The sequence below is a fragment of the Drosophila kikkawai genome, chromosome 3R, assembly GCF_030179895.1.
Source record: "Drosophila kikkawai strain 14028-0561.14 chromosome 3R, DkikHiC1v2, whole genome shotgun sequence".
Taxonomy (NCBI): Eukaryota; Metazoa; Arthropoda; class Insecta; order Diptera; family Drosophilidae; genus Drosophila; species Drosophila kikkawai.
Window position 1 is genome coordinate 27,270,913 of NC_091731.1, and position 15,282 is coordinate 27,286,194.

At 42.0% G+C, this 15,282-nt stretch overlaps 4 protein-coding genes, 1 long non-coding RNA gene and 1 other non-coding gene across 14 annotated transcripts in view; 3 read left to right on the top strand and 3 right to left on the bottom strand.

Annotated features, from left to right (window-relative positions):
- Positions 1-2,124: 2,124 nt before the first annotated feature.
- On the top strand, positions 2,125-2,196 carry TRNAG-UCC (transfer RNA glycine (anticodon UCC)). Its single transcript has one exon. It is a non-coding gene; the product is annotated as a tRNA-Gly (tRNA).
- A 185-nt stretch (positions 2,197-2,381) lies between these two features.
- LOC108080946 (uncharacterized) lies at positions 2,382-3,579 on the bottom strand. Of its 3 annotated transcripts, none has more exons than XM_017175855.2 (5): positions 3,420-3,579; positions 3,170-3,345; positions 2,960-3,116; positions 2,725-2,896; positions 2,382-2,666 (listed from the first exon to the last, which is right to left on the bottom strand). In XM_017175855.2, exons 2-5 carry the CDS (start codon positions 3,340-3,342, stop codon positions 2,458-2,460), a joined length of 711 nt encoding a protein of 236 aa, XP_017031344.1. In that variant the 5' UTR covers positions 3,343-3,345; positions 3,420-3,579; the 3' UTR covers positions 2,382-2,457. The 3 variants fall into 3 exon arrangements, with proteins under 3 accessions (XP_017031344.1, XP_017031342.1, XP_017031343.1); XM_017175853.2 differs by having other exon boundaries at positions 3,170-3,360; XM_017175854.3 differs by having other exon boundaries at positions 3,170-3,578.
- A 1,275-nt stretch (positions 3,580-4,854) lies between these two features.
- Positions 4,855-5,231, bottom strand: LOC138928967 (uncharacterized). The gene is made up of 2 exons (XR_011445376.1): positions 5,058-5,231; positions 4,855-5,004 (listed from the first exon to the last, which is right to left on the bottom strand). It is a non-coding gene; the product is annotated as an uncharacterized lncRNA (long non-coding RNA).
- A 612-nt stretch (positions 5,232-5,843) lies between these two features.
- LOC108081197 (ELMO domain-containing protein 2) lies at positions 5,844-7,156 on the top strand. The gene is made up of 2 exons (XM_017176263.3): positions 5,844-6,349; positions 6,419-7,156. Exons 1-2 carry the CDS (start codon positions 6,100-6,102, stop codon positions 7,117-7,119), a joined length of 951 nt encoding a protein of 316 aa, XP_017031752.1. The 5' UTR covers positions 5,844-6,099; the 3' UTR covers positions 7,120-7,156.
- Positions 7,157-7,223: 67 nt separating this feature from the next.
- On the bottom strand, positions 7,224-8,942 carry LOC108081196 (secernin-3). The gene is made up of 3 exons (XM_017176262.3): positions 8,710-8,942; positions 8,437-8,630; positions 7,224-8,359 (listed from the first exon to the last, which is right to left on the bottom strand). Exons 1-3 carry the CDS (start codon positions 8,857-8,859, stop codon positions 7,633-7,635), a joined length of 1,071 nt encoding a protein of 356 aa, XP_017031751.1. The 5' UTR covers positions 8,860-8,942; the 3' UTR covers positions 7,224-7,632.
- Positions 8,943-9,211: 269 nt separating this feature from the next.
- Positions 9,212-15,282, top strand: part of Alh (coiled coil domain containing protein Alhambra) — a 29,867-nt gene continuing 23,796 nt past the window's right edge. For 4 of the 7 annotated variants that reach the window (XM_070287572.1, XM_070287573.1, XM_070287575.1 and 1 more), the window contains exons 1-4: positions 11,487-11,965; positions 12,036-12,232; positions 12,291-13,726; positions 14,094-14,181. In XM_070287572.1, the coding sequence (XP_070143673.1) occupies positions 11,611-11,965; positions 12,036-12,232; positions 12,291-13,726; positions 14,094-14,181 (2,076 nt within the window). In that variant the 5' untranslated portion in view covers positions 11,487-11,610. Of the gene's footprint in view, positions 9,497-11,486; positions 11,966-12,035; positions 12,233-12,290; positions 13,727-14,093; positions 14,182-15,282 lie in introns of those variants that run through there. The other 3 variants (XM_017175960.3, XM_017175962.3, XM_017175961.3) reach the window with 2 other exon arrangements.

Consider the following 15,282-nt stretch of genomic DNA (forward strand, 5'->3'; position numbering starts at 1 on the left):
GAAGCCCTCCTCTAGTCCCTCTGCTCATTGTTTCTACGTTGTTATCGTTGCCGGCGCTGCTCGTTTTATGCAGCTGTGTAAACAAATTAGTTTTCAATTTTATCAAGTTGTCTTGCATTGGCAATTTTGTGGGCTGAAAGCTTCAGGCCTTCTATGGCTGATGATCTTTTTGCTAAGATAATACAATTATGGCCTTTCTATTTTATACGAAATATGACTTTATGGAAACCCAAATAGGGTGCAGATAATTTGATTTCTAAGCTACAATTTGGAGTTCCCAATTTCTTATTTCCTGCTGAATGAATATATATGTATGTATGTATGTGGCCTATAATTTTCTCAGAAAGACCCTAGCATATAACCGTTGACTTATTATTAGTACATTTTCACTGTGTAAACCAAGTCAGACCAAGTGCAACTAGCCAAACTGACCTGAAATTGGCCGGCACTTGGAGAATTATGCACACGTCATATAACACAATCAAGCGTAACCGCCTCGTCAACTGACAACCCTATATAGGTACATATATAGTTTGAGTCCCGGTCCGATCTGCGATATCATTACACGCAATTGCCCCCGTCCGCAAGGGTTTCTTCTCACCCCTCTGCTCTTTTTTGGCTGAGTACTTTCCATTTTTTTTTGTTATTCGAATTCTAATTAAAAACCCCAGCGCATTGTTGAGGTAGAGGCAAAGTAGGATCGAAATGCTTATCACACTGCCGCTTCCCCTTCGCTGTCCAACCGCTGTGTGTTGACACCGGACATTAGGGTAACGTCGGGGAAATCCCTTCAAAGACATGCCTCAATGGGTCGGGGGTATGTGTGTGCGTGTGTAAATTTTAATCTCATTTGAAAAGTACTTTTTTTTCGAAAGTGCAAAAATTGAAATCAACAATGAAGATAGACTTTTATAAAAGGGGTGAGCTCTTAGCTCTGAGTGGATTCAGAGAGGATTAAAACTTTTCAAATGCATCGAAAGTTATTCAATCGTAAATATTTTAGAATTTATAAGGGTTTATAATATTTATTAAATATTAAAGAAAAGTTTAGTGAACAAGTGACTATATTCACGATGATTTTTTTTTAACAAGTGTTTTCAGCATCCAAAAGGATAAATTAAAAAAAAATATATATATTCTTTATAGCCTCTATTTCTTCGTTTTGTACTCTAATATTCATTTTATTCATTAATTCCGGTTTTAAAAATAAATATATAAATTGGTCCCAAATCCTTATTACTTGCAGTTCGAATCGCTCCCCCTTACTGAGATATGCAAGGTCGACGTCCAAAGCCGTTAACTCTGAGATATATCATCTATGGGCCACTCAAGTCTGTGACCCAATTTTTGGGAAATCAAAAAAGTGGTTCTAGTGCGAACCGCCTCAGTCACTTGGCACAGGACCTTCGGAAGAAGCCTCTTTAGAACCGTTTCCGGAATTACGGCCACGGAGACAGATACTCTAAATGCATGACAACGACCTTTCCCGAATTTATATTTTATATTGGGACTTTTGCTCAACTCAAGAAAATGGTAATAGAAGCTCCTCCTATGTATTCTTATTCTAAGCAAAGCAAATGCTAAAGTATAGGAGCTGCCTGATCCATTAACATAACTAGTTGACTACTTCAAATTGGCGCTTAGGCATCGTTATCTAAAAACTCTTTGCAGATTAGTGGTATCAACACTTTTCATTAAAGTAGTTTAGGTTAAAAACTATAATTTCTTGTTAGTGTTCAGAGCTCGAATGCAAAAAATAAAATAAAAATCAGCGAGATCAAACGGTTATAAAAATGCAAAACTCTTACACCTTTTGAGCCATTGCCTGTACCAAACCTTTACTTTCCTTCTGGCATCAATCAAACAATTTAACAATATTTCTATAAATTACATTTTAGAGGTCATAGTTAGTAACAACTTAACTAATAAAAATGTAGTATAATCTCTTCACACATAATAACTTTAAATCTTATTAATTTAGCTACCTGCAATTTTTATTTCGTCTGTTTAAATTTAACGGAAATTTAAGATGTGACCATACGCGTATGGTGACTGTCGATAAACGGTCCAGACCATTTGTGCTGTTGACTGTCAAATGGGTAAATGACAACCGTATCTCATATGGCGTCGGTGGTGTAATGGTTAGCATAGTTGCCTTCCAAGCAGTTGACCCGGGTTCGATTCCCGGCCGACGCACAACCAAATTTTTTGTTTTTATTTATTATTTTACAATATTCTTTATTATATTCACTTTTTTATTCTTTTTATTTAACATATTTATAAATTTCATGATGATAGAAGATATATGTACCTTGTTTTTGGTGTCTTTTTTGAGCCTGTAAAATATGTATAAAAACTAATGTGCAAAAGAAACAGGGGCATTGTATTGTTGTTCCTTATTAACAACTAACTTATATTAATTAATATTCTATGTTTCATTATTAAAGAATAATTAGGTCAATCAAATTCATCTATAAACTCGCTAGTTTCAGAGCATATAATTTCCTCGAAGTCTAGCTCAGGCTCTATATGGGCTTCGGCCTCCTTCATTTTTCGTCTAACCACCGACGCCCTCTTATTATTTCTATTTTTATAAACGCGGAAAGTCGTCCTGATTTCAGCGATATAGTCATCCATGACATAGGCTTCATCACGCTTGAGAACTTCTGAAATTTAAGATATACATGTAAGTTATGTTAGCAACAAAATAAATAAATAATTTACTGTATAGGGCTCTGCTAAAATTGGCAAACTTCTTCAGAGGTATCTTGTGGTGAATGCCATCCAAATTGAACATGACCATGAAATCAACGCGGAGTATAAGATGAAAGTTTTTCTGTAGACCGCCAGCTCGGAATATTCCGCCAGGTTTCAAGAGATCTTTCATGGTTTCCACCTAGAAAATATTTCAAATTCAAGCCTCTGGATCGAAATCCGGTTTCAGAATATAACAACGTACATAGACTGATGCCTTCACAGGGTCATTCATATCCTCCTCCAACGCCTCCATTTGCTCCAACTCGGTCAATGGGAATCGTTGCGGCGTCCACAGGTCCGAATCGTCTGTTTTTATATCCTGAGGACCCAACATATCGATGGGATGCGCAGTCAATTGGCTAAAAAAATAAAATAACATTTTAAGAACATGTGTAATAGTTCGAATAGTTACCGCAAAACTTGAAGTATTTTCTTTTGGTTCAGAATGACCACGTTCATTTTATGATTTAGATTCTTTATTTTCTCCTCCGTACTGACACTCTCATTTTCGGTAACTTTTATTGGCGCTTCCACCACCCGGTAGGGCAATGATTTGGGTTTGGCGGTCTCGGCTCTGCGCTTCATTTCCTGACAAAATCAATTCTAAAGACTGGTTACTTCATTGGTCGGAAGAGCACTACCACGTATTCCGAAATGTTTACTTTTTTTAAATTCTCTGCGTCTCCCAAGTGTGTAACGGGTTGGACAACTTGTTTTGGTTTACAATAACTCCAAAAATTCGTTTTATTTGAGCCAGACTTCAGTTTTAATCATTTTTTCACAATTTATTATTGTTTTTAGGAAACGATAGGATGCGCTATCGATAGTACCGATGTTATCGAGACGCGAAATGAAAATACTTGAAAATACCATGAACCTAGTATATTCAGGGCGGGGTGCAAAAAAGAATTAAAAATTTGTCTTTCGCATTGTCTTGGAGTTTAAAATTATGGATCTCCTATGAACAGTAATTTGCGGAAACGTGTAATCTAGGCAGAGAGCAGATAAAGTTGCTATAAGCAATTTTGGGAATTGGGAAATTATATTCATTTGCAATGAAGAAGGCAGGGCCTATATTAATTTTGGTAAAAAACAATATTAATATAAACCAAAAATCAATTTAAAATTACTAATTTATTCGTTTTGCAATTAGCACTTAGCTGAAAAAAGTTCAGTTCGTAGCTAAGAGCTTAGAATATTTAAACAGCGTGACGTAAATCAGGGGTTTCGGGGTGAAGGTTAAAATCTCTTATCAACGGATTCCCGAAATCACTCGATGACTTTATAATTTTCCAAAAGAAAGCATAAACGGTGTGAAAGTCTTGTTTTCAAATATAAGCGGTTGTCAACAAAGTATTTTTTTTTTTTTTTTTTATTTCTATTTGTTAGTTCCTTTATTTTTTTAATCTTAAATAAATTACATTTTGTACATATTTGGTTGTTTATAATACTAAACCGCAAGTTGACCTCTGGGTGGCTATTGCCATACATAAATACATACGTTACTGAAATATTGTGCCGATAAGGAAAAAATTGTAACAATATTTGCCCGCTCTTATAAAACAGTAGACGGCTTACAGAAGATAATACAATAATACAATATGGGAGAACGTTTACATAGTTGAAGCAGCGCAAGGGAACGAATAGATCCGAGACGCGATGGCCTACCGCAAACCCAGCGACCTGAACGGGTTCATCCAGCAGATGCCCAAGGCGGATATGCGAGTGAAGGTGCAGCTGCCCGAGGATCTGGTGACATTCCTGAGCGACGACACAAACTCGATTGTGTGCACAGACCTCATCCATCAACGGACTCATGCCGTGGCTGACGGGCAGTAACTTTAAGATTACAAATTACATACAAAAGTCGCTGGAGGCCTTCGCGGAGCTGATTAAGCGGCTGGGCAGCGACTTCAATGCGTACACAGCCACCGTGCTGCCACATGTGATCGACCGGCTGGGGGACAGCCGGGACACGGTGCGTGAGAAGGCCCAACTGCTGCTGCGGGATCTCATGGAGCACCGAGTGCTGCCGCCGCAGACGCTGATCGACAAGCTGGCCACCAGATGTTTCAAACACAAGAACGCCAAGGTGCGCGAGGAGTTCTTGTAGACCGTAGTAAATGCTCTAAACGAGTATGGCAACCAGCAGCTGAGCGTGCGCGTCTACATTAAGTCTGTAAGCGCCCTTCTGGGTGACCGCATTGTAAATGTGCGGGAGGCAGCCATTCAGACGCTTGTGGAGATCTACAAGCATGTGGTGTGAAGTTGCGAAAAGTATTGCAGTCGTAGGAAGTTACCTGGAGCACGTCCAGCCTCGGGTGACCACGTGGTGATTTGGGCCGGCGGTGAAAGAGGAAAGCGGTGAAATTTCCTCCCGCGGTTAATGTGGCTGCCCCCCAGTGTTGCCAATTTAGCTATTTTCCCACTATATCTTGCGTGTTTCAAAACCTAAGTATAACGATACTTTTTGCCCAAATATCGAAATCGCCATATTTTTGTTTTTGGTCACTCTGAACTTCAAAGTAAAATGTCAAAACAAAGTTTTACATGCTTGGGGTCGAATTCTCGTTTTTGGGGTCGAATTCTCGTGTAGAATGTAAAATGTTCGAGAGCGAACAACATAGACTTCGGCAGCCTTCGGCAGCACCTTCGGCTCCGTTGCAACCGAACTTCGGGTTCGTTGCAACCGAACCGAGAGAGAATGTGTTCGACGAACGTGTTTGAAATGTGCCGCCGCGACCGAATCAGTATTGCCAATTCAGCTATTTTCCCACTATAATCAATTCTGCTTCAAAACCTAAATATATCGATATTTTTTGCCCAATATTGATATTTTTTTATATTTTCCCCTTGGTCACTCTGAACTTCAAAGTAAAATGTCAAAACAAAGTTTTACATGCTTGGGGTCGAATTCTCGTGTAGAATGTAGAGTGTTCGAGAGCGAACAACATAGACTTCGGCAGCCTTCGGCAGCACCTTCGGCTGCGTTGCAACCGAACCGATAATTCGATAATTGCCAGTCACTGTATGACCGCACCACTTGCTCTATAACGGAGTTGCCACCCTAGGAATAACTTGTATCTTTTTCCAACACTATCTGAGGGCCACATCAGCTGGACCGCTTTTTTTTATAACAATAAAAAATTGCGTTTGTTATTGTTGTAAAGAGACAGACTAACAAAAGTTAAAAAGAGTTTATTATATCAAAAACAAGTTAAATTGTGAACAAAACCAATCGGGTTCGGTTGCCTTGGCAACCCGGCGACCCAAACAACAAACGGAATCGGGAAACAGAAATCTTTCCCAGCAGCAGCCAAAGGTGTTCTCTCATAAGCAAAAATGTTTATACTAGACAGGATATTACCCTTTATTGTCAGCTACATAAGGCCGTTCATCAAGTGGTTCCTCCACGCATTCACCCGGCTGTCCGAGTTGCAAAGGATCTGCTATGGTGCTCGCGCCGGTGCTAGTCGGACGAGTCAGGTGGAGCGATCGCTGGCATTGTCCAAGACGCCGCAAATACGACGCCTAGGTCTTGACCTTGACGAGGCGGCGCCATATGTGGACGACAGGGAGCTGCTGGAATTCGGTGCGTTACAAATATAATGACTCATATTTAATAATATTTACATATAAATTTACATTTGCATTTGTCCAGCTCCCCGCGCTGCTCGGGTTGTGATGCAATCCAAGCGCATTAAGAGTAATGTGCATCCGGACTTTGCCCGGCTCTTTGGCACCTGCGTGACAAGCATCTGGGGCTACCGCCGGCTGATGCATCAGTTGGAGCAGCTGCGAGCGGAGAAGTACGACTCCGATAACCTCGAGCACGAGCAGAAGCTGCTGCGATTGTGGCAGCTCCTTATGCCGGAGAATCCACTCACAGGACGAGTGAGCAAACAGTGGCAGGACATCGGCTTTCAGGGCGACGATCCCAAGACGGATTTCCGGGGAATGGGCATGCTCGGTTTGGAGAATTTGCTCTACTTTGCCACCGAATACAATGATGCCGCCAAGCATGTGCTCCTGCACTCTATGCACCCCACTTTGGGCTACACCTACGCCATTGTGGGCATTAATCTCACTTCGATGGCCTTCAATTTGGTTAAATCCGGTGCCGCCAAGACACACTTCTACAATCTGGTGGTCCAGCACAAGCAGGATTTTAGCACAGTGCAAGATTTCCACAAGCTTTACTGCTATCTGTTCTTTGAGTTCGATCGATTCTGGAAGGACAGTGATCCGCGAAATATTATGGACTTTCGCGAGATATATCAGGACTTTGAGATCACCAAACTGGAGGCCTTGCACAATGATAGCACTATTTTTAAGACGAATTTGGTTGTAGAGTCCGTTTAACACAGAATAAATAAATTAAAACAAGTCAACTGCTGAACTGACAAGAGGATTTCGTTTTTGTCAGGATTTTCCCTAGTTTTAACATCAAAGAAATACATGATTCCTTTTTATTTTTTGTATAAATGCAGATTTTATGCGTTTATTTGAGAGCCATATATGTATATAATGTATAATTATGTATGTATGTATTCATATATGTATTGTATGTATATATTTGAATGCAGTTTTATGTAAATCGTTTTAACTAAGCCTGGGAATGTCACATAATCATAATACTTTAAAATCAAGTCAGAGATTGCCACTGAGATAGAGAGAGAATAAATAAATAATTTAAGAAATATCACGCAAAAGCATACAAACTATAAACGAAATAAAATCGATAGGAAATTGCACAAGAAAGCCTATTTGGTATTTTGCCATTAAGAGTGCTCAAGTCAAATCCAGAGGCTCAAAAGAGCTGCTTGCAAGCTTGTTTTCGGAGTAGTATCCATATAGAAATACACTTTCGTTTGTCTAGCGATAGAACTTGACCTCCGCCTCGACACAGTCCTTGAGCAGTTCGTCCAACTCGTCGCTGGCATGATCCTGCAGCGAAAAGTAGTTATTTAGCTCGTCCACACATGAGCGTTCCAAGCTCCGCAAGTGCTCCAAGGCCGCCGGCTTCCGTTGCGAGTGAAGCTTGTGCAGCAGTGTCAAGTCCGATTCCGCCTGCACCTGGGTCAGCGGCGAGATTCTCGGATTTGGGGCAAAAACGAACGGCTTAAAAACTGACTCGGCGGCATTGGGCGTGCCCGTGAACCAATGGCACGAAATTCCCTTCCCGGATAGCACCGACACGGTGGCCGCCCGCGAACTGTTCGGATTGCTGGCCGCTCGTAGCGTCTCAAACATATCGTGCTGGGTGTAAGTGCCATCTCCAGCTGGCTTTGGTCCACACCAATCCTCGCCAGGAGCCCCCGCCTCGGCATCGTGGGCAGCGGCAAAACTAGCGGATGTATCAAGTCCCTCGCTTGACTTGTTTACAGTGGTTGTCACCACCAGTCCGCCGGAGGGCAGTCGAAGGAAGCTATTCTCCAACTTCTCGGCTGCCCACACTTTTCCCGAGCAGCTAACGAACCAGGCAGCAGCGGAATCACAAGCAATGAAGTTCACTTTAGAGTTGTCATGGCCATGAGTAGCAATCAAAGCTCCGATTCGGTCCACAGCCTCGTCCACATCGCTGGCCTTGGCCAAAGTTAGACTACAGAAAAAAGTAAAGTCGCTTAGAAAATGTGTTTCTTTTTTTTTTGCAGAAAACTAATTCCGGGCTATACCTACCGCACTATATCGGTGCCCAGCAGGCAATCGCTACCCTTGGCTTCCTCTTCACCTGCAGCCCAGGTGAGCCCTATGGCCACGCCGCGTTCGTTGGCCCCGAAATCTCCGCCCCAGAGACCAGGCTGCGGTTTCTGCAATATGACACGCAAAGCGTCGCCGCCGCTAGCCTCCGAGTCGGCAGCCCCACCGTCGGTCTGAAAGATATGCGAAATGGTGAGTGAGTCATTGATCGAGCTTCGGTTTGGAGTCTCGTTTCGTCTCCCCGTCTGTTACCTTCCCCTCCAGCACTTCGCTGACATCATAGAAGCAGACCTCAGACGCAACGCTTGCGGCCGTGGCGTCCTCAGCGTTGCGACCGAAAATTAGCGAACCGTCGGCGCAGTTGGCAGGCAGAACAACAAAGCAGTCGCCGTTCGAGGACATTTTTCCTTGTTTTTTCTCGTAAAAAAACGAAGATTTTAAAATGCACAGCCGTCAGGGTGGAGGAGGAATGGCGCAGTGTGACCATAAAGAAAAGGCTCGAATATACCAAACTCAGTGTGGGAAACCTACCAAAACAAAAGTTTGTCCTTTTGATATACCACTGTCAATAAGATTTGCAGGATGAATCTTTTTTCAAAATGAAACAAATTAAATTATAACACTGCATGCGCTTGCCAATTGTCATACCAAACAAAATAAAATAATTTCATTTTTATTAGTATATTTCCAATTGGTGGAAAAATACTATATTGCTTATTACATCCAAGAGGCGTTTGGGATTTTATCGACTATCAAAAACAAGAAGAAGACGTGTGATTGATTTCGGGTTTAAGTCGTTCAGTGGATAAAACGGCTTAAAATCTCGTACTTTTTACGAAATCGTGGAAATTGCACACCGTGTGCTGTTCAATTAACAGAAAATATTCGATTTCCCGGGTTTTTCGCCAGCATTGCGTAGCTTGGAAAACTGTCTCTCTCACCTAACTGCATTTGTATACAGAGCAGGTGGTGTTGTCTCTCTCGCGCCGCACTGCTCGCCCCAGATGTGCGAGCGAAACAACAACAAACAAGTTACAAGGTGTGTGTGGTGTGTGTTGGTGTTGTAAATACTCGCGCACACTGTTGTTGTTGCGCTGGTGGATGATGTTCAGCGCCTTTTTTCGTTTTGGTGTGTTGATTATTTTACTTGCGTGCGCTTGCTGCTCGTGGGCGGCTGGAAAGTCTCGATAAAGCGAGGAAAAGTGCTGGGAAAAGCCAGGAGAAACCCATAAAAACAACAATTGGCCTCTACTGGCTGAGAAAAACGTTCTTTCCAAGTGTGAAATCGGGTAAAGAAATCGAGAAAATCAATATTCTGTGAAGGCGTTGGGCGCCCAATAAGAAACTGCTACAAGAAAGTTGAAAGAATTTCAAGTTTTTCGGTGACCGCTCCCTGAAAAAGAGATATTTTTCTTTCTTTCTTTATTTTTTGTTGTGCCTTCTGTTTTTGTTGTGCGTTGCTTGACCACTTTGGCCGCGCGCGAAACTAGTTTTTTCATTTGTTGGTGGCTCTTGATGACGTTTTAAAGCCCTGAAATTGAAGCAATTGCCCATAAAAATCAATAAATTCAAGCCGCGCACGGGTGTAGACACACAATATCATAGAAATTTAAGATTCATGTGCTTTAAGAGGGAAACTCGGAAAAGTGGGAGAAACCACCCTCGCCTCCAGCCCCCAAAAACTCCACCGTAAATGGAGTATACATGGATGGCAGCGTTCCACCCCCCAAAAACGCGCCCCCTTTTCCGGCATTTCGTGTATATAACGTGATGTATGTATATACTAAAAGCATCTCCCCGCGAGCGTGTGTATGTATCTGTGAGTGCATTGCTCTTCATTACAAAAGCGGCGTGCACAGCGGAGCGGCCTCGTTTTAAGTTCCCGTGTGTGTATGTGTGTGTTTTTAGTGCTTTTACTGCTTTTACACCGTTAAGTTCTCGCGCAGTTGGCAACACGCTGACTGGATGGCTGCGTTTTTCGGCAGTTGGCAACACGCTGACCCAATAACGGTAGAATCAGACCCGCACTCTCGCACTCGCACACCAATGCAATGGTCGAATGGAGCACCCGCATGCCGTTATTATTATTATTGGTATTGTTGTGAAATCTCTGCAGATGCTGCGACCCACATATTTTGGGCCTCTCTCGCACTCGTCGCAATTAGCCTGCAAATCCAATTGGAGTAATACTCTGCATTTTCCTGATTTATTTTTGGTACCGCCTTTGTTTATATTTGGGAGAAGCGATTTTATTCAAGTTCAATGAACCAGCTATGGAATGCCTCGTGCCTGAATATGTGTGCGTGATTTTGTTGTCGCTCGTTTTGGTTTTTTTTTTTCTTGAACGTATCACAATTTATTTGTGGACTTTATTGTGGGTGATAAATGTTAAATCAATATTCGGTAGCATCGGCGGATATGTTTACAGCTTTAATTATTTAAGTGATTTAAAAAAAAAACGCAAAAAATCGGCTGATTTGTTAAGAAGCGTCGAAAATTGCCTTGACATTGAGAGATTGTGTATTTACGTGTGTACATGGCCTGAGCAATTGTGTGCGTGTAAATGTTTTGCGAATGGAGCCCAGGCGCTATCTCGCTTGCACACGCTGGTGGAAGGCTAAATTTGTAAATACATGTGCACAAAAACAATTAAGTAATATTTCATAAGGCCGGCCCGGTACTTGTTATTGTTGTGTACGAGCGAGCGAGAGCGGCAGCGAGTGCAAATGACCTTGCGAATTGACACCTGCATCGATAGAGACTGCACTACTGTCGATAGCGAGAAAGGCCGGAACCACTATATCCCAAGATCGATGGATATTTATAATGTACACAATTTTATTAGCAGGGGACGCGTGTGATAAGTAGTAGGGATACAAACTATCTCAATCAAAGTGGAATCTGCCTAACTTCCTTCTTGTTATTCACATCGGCTTATTCAAATGCAATTGTATTTATTCAAAGCTAAAATACACTCGTAAATACTTTACTCCCCCTTCTTAAACAAAGAATGTATGTTTCACTTTCAGCTTTAACAAAATTCCGTCGACATTCAATGCAAAACTGGAGCTCGACTCCAGCAAGGAAGACACCATTCACTCCGCAAGCCTGAACAAAAAGCTTGTCAAAATTAAAAAGTTCAAGCTGGACGATATGAAGGAGATGGTAGGTGGCTGCTGCGTTTGTTCGGACGAGCGGGGGTGGCCGGAGAACCCGCTCGTCTACTGTGACGGCCAAAACTGTACGGTGGCAGTGCACCAGGCATGCTACGGGATTGTGACTGTGCCCACGGGACCCTGGTACTGCCGCAAGTGCGAGTCCCAGGAGCGCACCTCTCGCGTTCGCTGCGAGCTCTGTCCCTCGCGGGATGGTGCCCTCAAGAAGACCGACAGCACCGGTTGGGCCCACGTCGTCTGTGCCCTCTATATCCCTGAGGTTCGGTTCGGGAACGTCACCACCATGGAACCTATTATACTGGCGTTAATACCGCAGGAGCGGTACTCGAAAAGTGAGTGGTCATTTAGCTTACTCTAACCCATTTTTGTTATGTAATTATCTTTAATTGATTTAATTTTCAGCTTGCTACATTTGCCTGGAGATTGGAAAACCGAATCGTGCAAATTTTGGCGCCTGCATGCAGTGCAACAAATCGAACTGCAAGCAACAGTTTCATGTCACATGCGCCCAGAGTCTAGGCCTGCTTTGCGAGGAGGCGGGCAATTATTTGGATAACGTCAAGTATTGCGGCTACTGCCAGCATCACTACAGTAAACTGGTGCGTATTTGAGGTCGGCATTCATGATTTTTCCATTCAAATTGTTGATACTTTGCAGAAAAAGGGCGGCAACGTCAAAACCATACCGCCATATAAACCCATTCAACATGACACCTCATCCGATTCATGTTCGTCGCCCGAGAAGGAGATCGATTCCACCATGAACTCATCGGCCACGTCGGCAACGAGCATTAAGATTACCAGCAGCAGCGGTGGCACCAGTGGAGGTAGCCAAAATCCAGCGAACTCAGCTGGAAGTGGCAGTGGAACCGGTAGTGGCGTATCCTCATCATCCAAGCAGCGAAAGAGCAATGCATCTGGGAAACAATCGTCGAGCAGCAGCAGTAGCAGTAGCAGCAGCACTTCATCCTCGACGGGAGTGGCGGCGGCCAATCCATCTTCGAGTTCTGCGAACTCTGGTGGAAGTGCACCAAATGGTGGTAATTTACTACCTGGAAGTAGTAATAACACCACTAGCGGTAGTTTAAGCAATAACAACCTACCTGGCGGAGGCACCAGCAGTGCTGGGAGCGTAGCCAGCGGAGGCAGTACTGGTGGAGCAAATACTGGAGCAGCTAACAGTAGTGCGGCGTCTCAATTGTCGACGACTACCGCTGCCGCCACCACGAAATCATCATCATCATCATCGGCGGGCAACTCAAACAGTACTGGCAGCAGTACCAGCTACAAGGATAAGCACAGCAAGAGCTTAAGCAAATCCTCCAATTCTAGCAAGGATAAGGATAGCAAGGATAACACTAGCAATATAGCGAATAATAGTTTCTCCAATTCATCAGCCGCCTCATCGACGTCTTCCAACACCTCGTCCTCCCGAGACAAGTCGTCATCCAAGCTATCGAAGGCCAAAGAGTCGATTCAAGTGCAGCCAAGTACAACCAGCAGCACCCAGCCCATAATTTCATCAACGTCGACAACAATGAGTGGGATCAGTGGAACTGGGACATCGCATGTCACAAGCTCAGCTGCTAGCTCAGCCACAACGACAATACATGAGCACTCAAATCAAGCCCAAAATCTGAGCACAACAAATCCGGGAGGAAGTGACAGCACAAGCACAACCGGCAAAATACTATTGTCCAACAATCTCACGAGCAGCAATTCTAATTTCGGACATGGAACCAACAACGCCTCAAGCTCTGGATTGAACGATTCCGCCAGCATTCATTTGAATTCAGAAAGAGACAATAACTTGGCCAGCGCAGGCTCGTCGGCAAACAGTCAGGCCGCCGGAATAATGGCCATTGGCCCTGTGGTATCTTCCAATGCAGCTGCTAGCAATCCAAGCACCACCGGAAAGGGCAGCTCTCCCTCGTCAACGAGCCTACCTTCGGGCAGCACATCGAATCCCTCGACAACAAAAAAAAGAAAGGCAGACTCGGCCAAGTCCAGTGGTGGCGGCAGCGGCGGTATTTCCATCGCTGGCGCTGCTCTGGATGATAACAATAGGTGGGGATCGAGAAACGCAAAGAAAAGGTCTTTTACACAATTTTCCAAATTTATAAAATTATATTTACAATAAGTTTTTAGACATTGAATGCCCTGATTTTTCATTGGGTTACTCACTATATTAGGACTAAAAGTAACTATTAATATAAATGTCACAAAATAAAATTGACATAAAATAGGAGATAAATCCCTAATATAGAAACCATAATGAGAAACCAATAGCCATCAAATAGTTTTTCGTTATTTGATTTTAGTAAAAAAACCCTTTGGATTAATTGTAGTTAAATAATACTAATCAATTAGCCCAGTATGAGACCTCTTTTTTTTACAAAATATTTATAAAATGAACGACTAAACTATCCTAATTTCAATCCACAATTGTTTGCTCTTGCAGCTCATTTCGGGATATTATTAAGGACGTGCATGTGTCTCTAACGCCATTAACAGACTTTGAAAAGGAAATTGAGAAGACTTCAAAAAGGGTAAGTTGCAGCATATATTGTTTATCTTTGTGGAATACATTAAATATAAATAGACTGATAAACACAACTTAAAAATTTCTTTGCCGAAAAGAGTGCGAAAGCTTTATGACTCTTGAGTAATAATTCCTGATTCTCTTGAGATATTTCGTCGAGAGTACCATCCAAATCTCTCTTTTCTGATGAATACAATGTTGCAACGTTTGAATGATGGCCCCCATTATCTCTTACGTTTGTTTTTATTGCTATTTCTTCTCAGAATTATTACCCAAAGAGTAAGACGAACAGCAGAATCTGAAATACTTTTATATTCTGCTGTGTATATTCGTTTCACTCAAAATTAAAAAGTTTTGAACCCAAACGCCTTGCCAAATTCTCAGATCATATTTATAAGTAAAAGAAAATGCAATTACACAAATGCATGGCAAAAATGTTTTACAAAATTCTGTGAAAATGTTCTCTTATAAAAGCGCACTTGTACAAAAGGTGTTGCTCGAACACCCATTAGATCTTAAGGGGAATTTTGTTTTTAGGGAAACCAATGAAATCTTAACGATAAATTATAGTCGAGGAATATTAAATAATAATAATAATATATAATATTAGTAATATAATATTAATAATATATTTAAAAACTATTTTTTAGAAGCTAAAATAAGATATATCATTAAAATTGCCAACTTTCTTATTAAAAATGTTTCATAAAATCCGTGGTTACTGCAGAAATAACCAGAGATTTCATTATCCTTATCATATATGTCCAAAAGTATGCAATTAAATGTTTAAAGTCTCCTTTTCGTAGTACACTCCTCCTTGAGGGATTTAAAACCCCATCGATTATAGCACCCCCGATAATTATAGTTTATTTCTCAAATATAGCTCTGATGATTTCCACTTGGTATCTTTCGTTCGATTAAGGCCATCCTCACCTTGTCCATTTGCTATTTTGCTGATGTGATTGACGCCCAATGATGTCTGTACCCAATGCCCCATTAATTTTCTTTTGAACCCCAAAAACGCATGGTAAAATTATTATCGAATTTTAATTAAATGCAAATGCGCATGTTAATTTATTGATGTTGTTGAAGTGCCTGCCGAGGATTG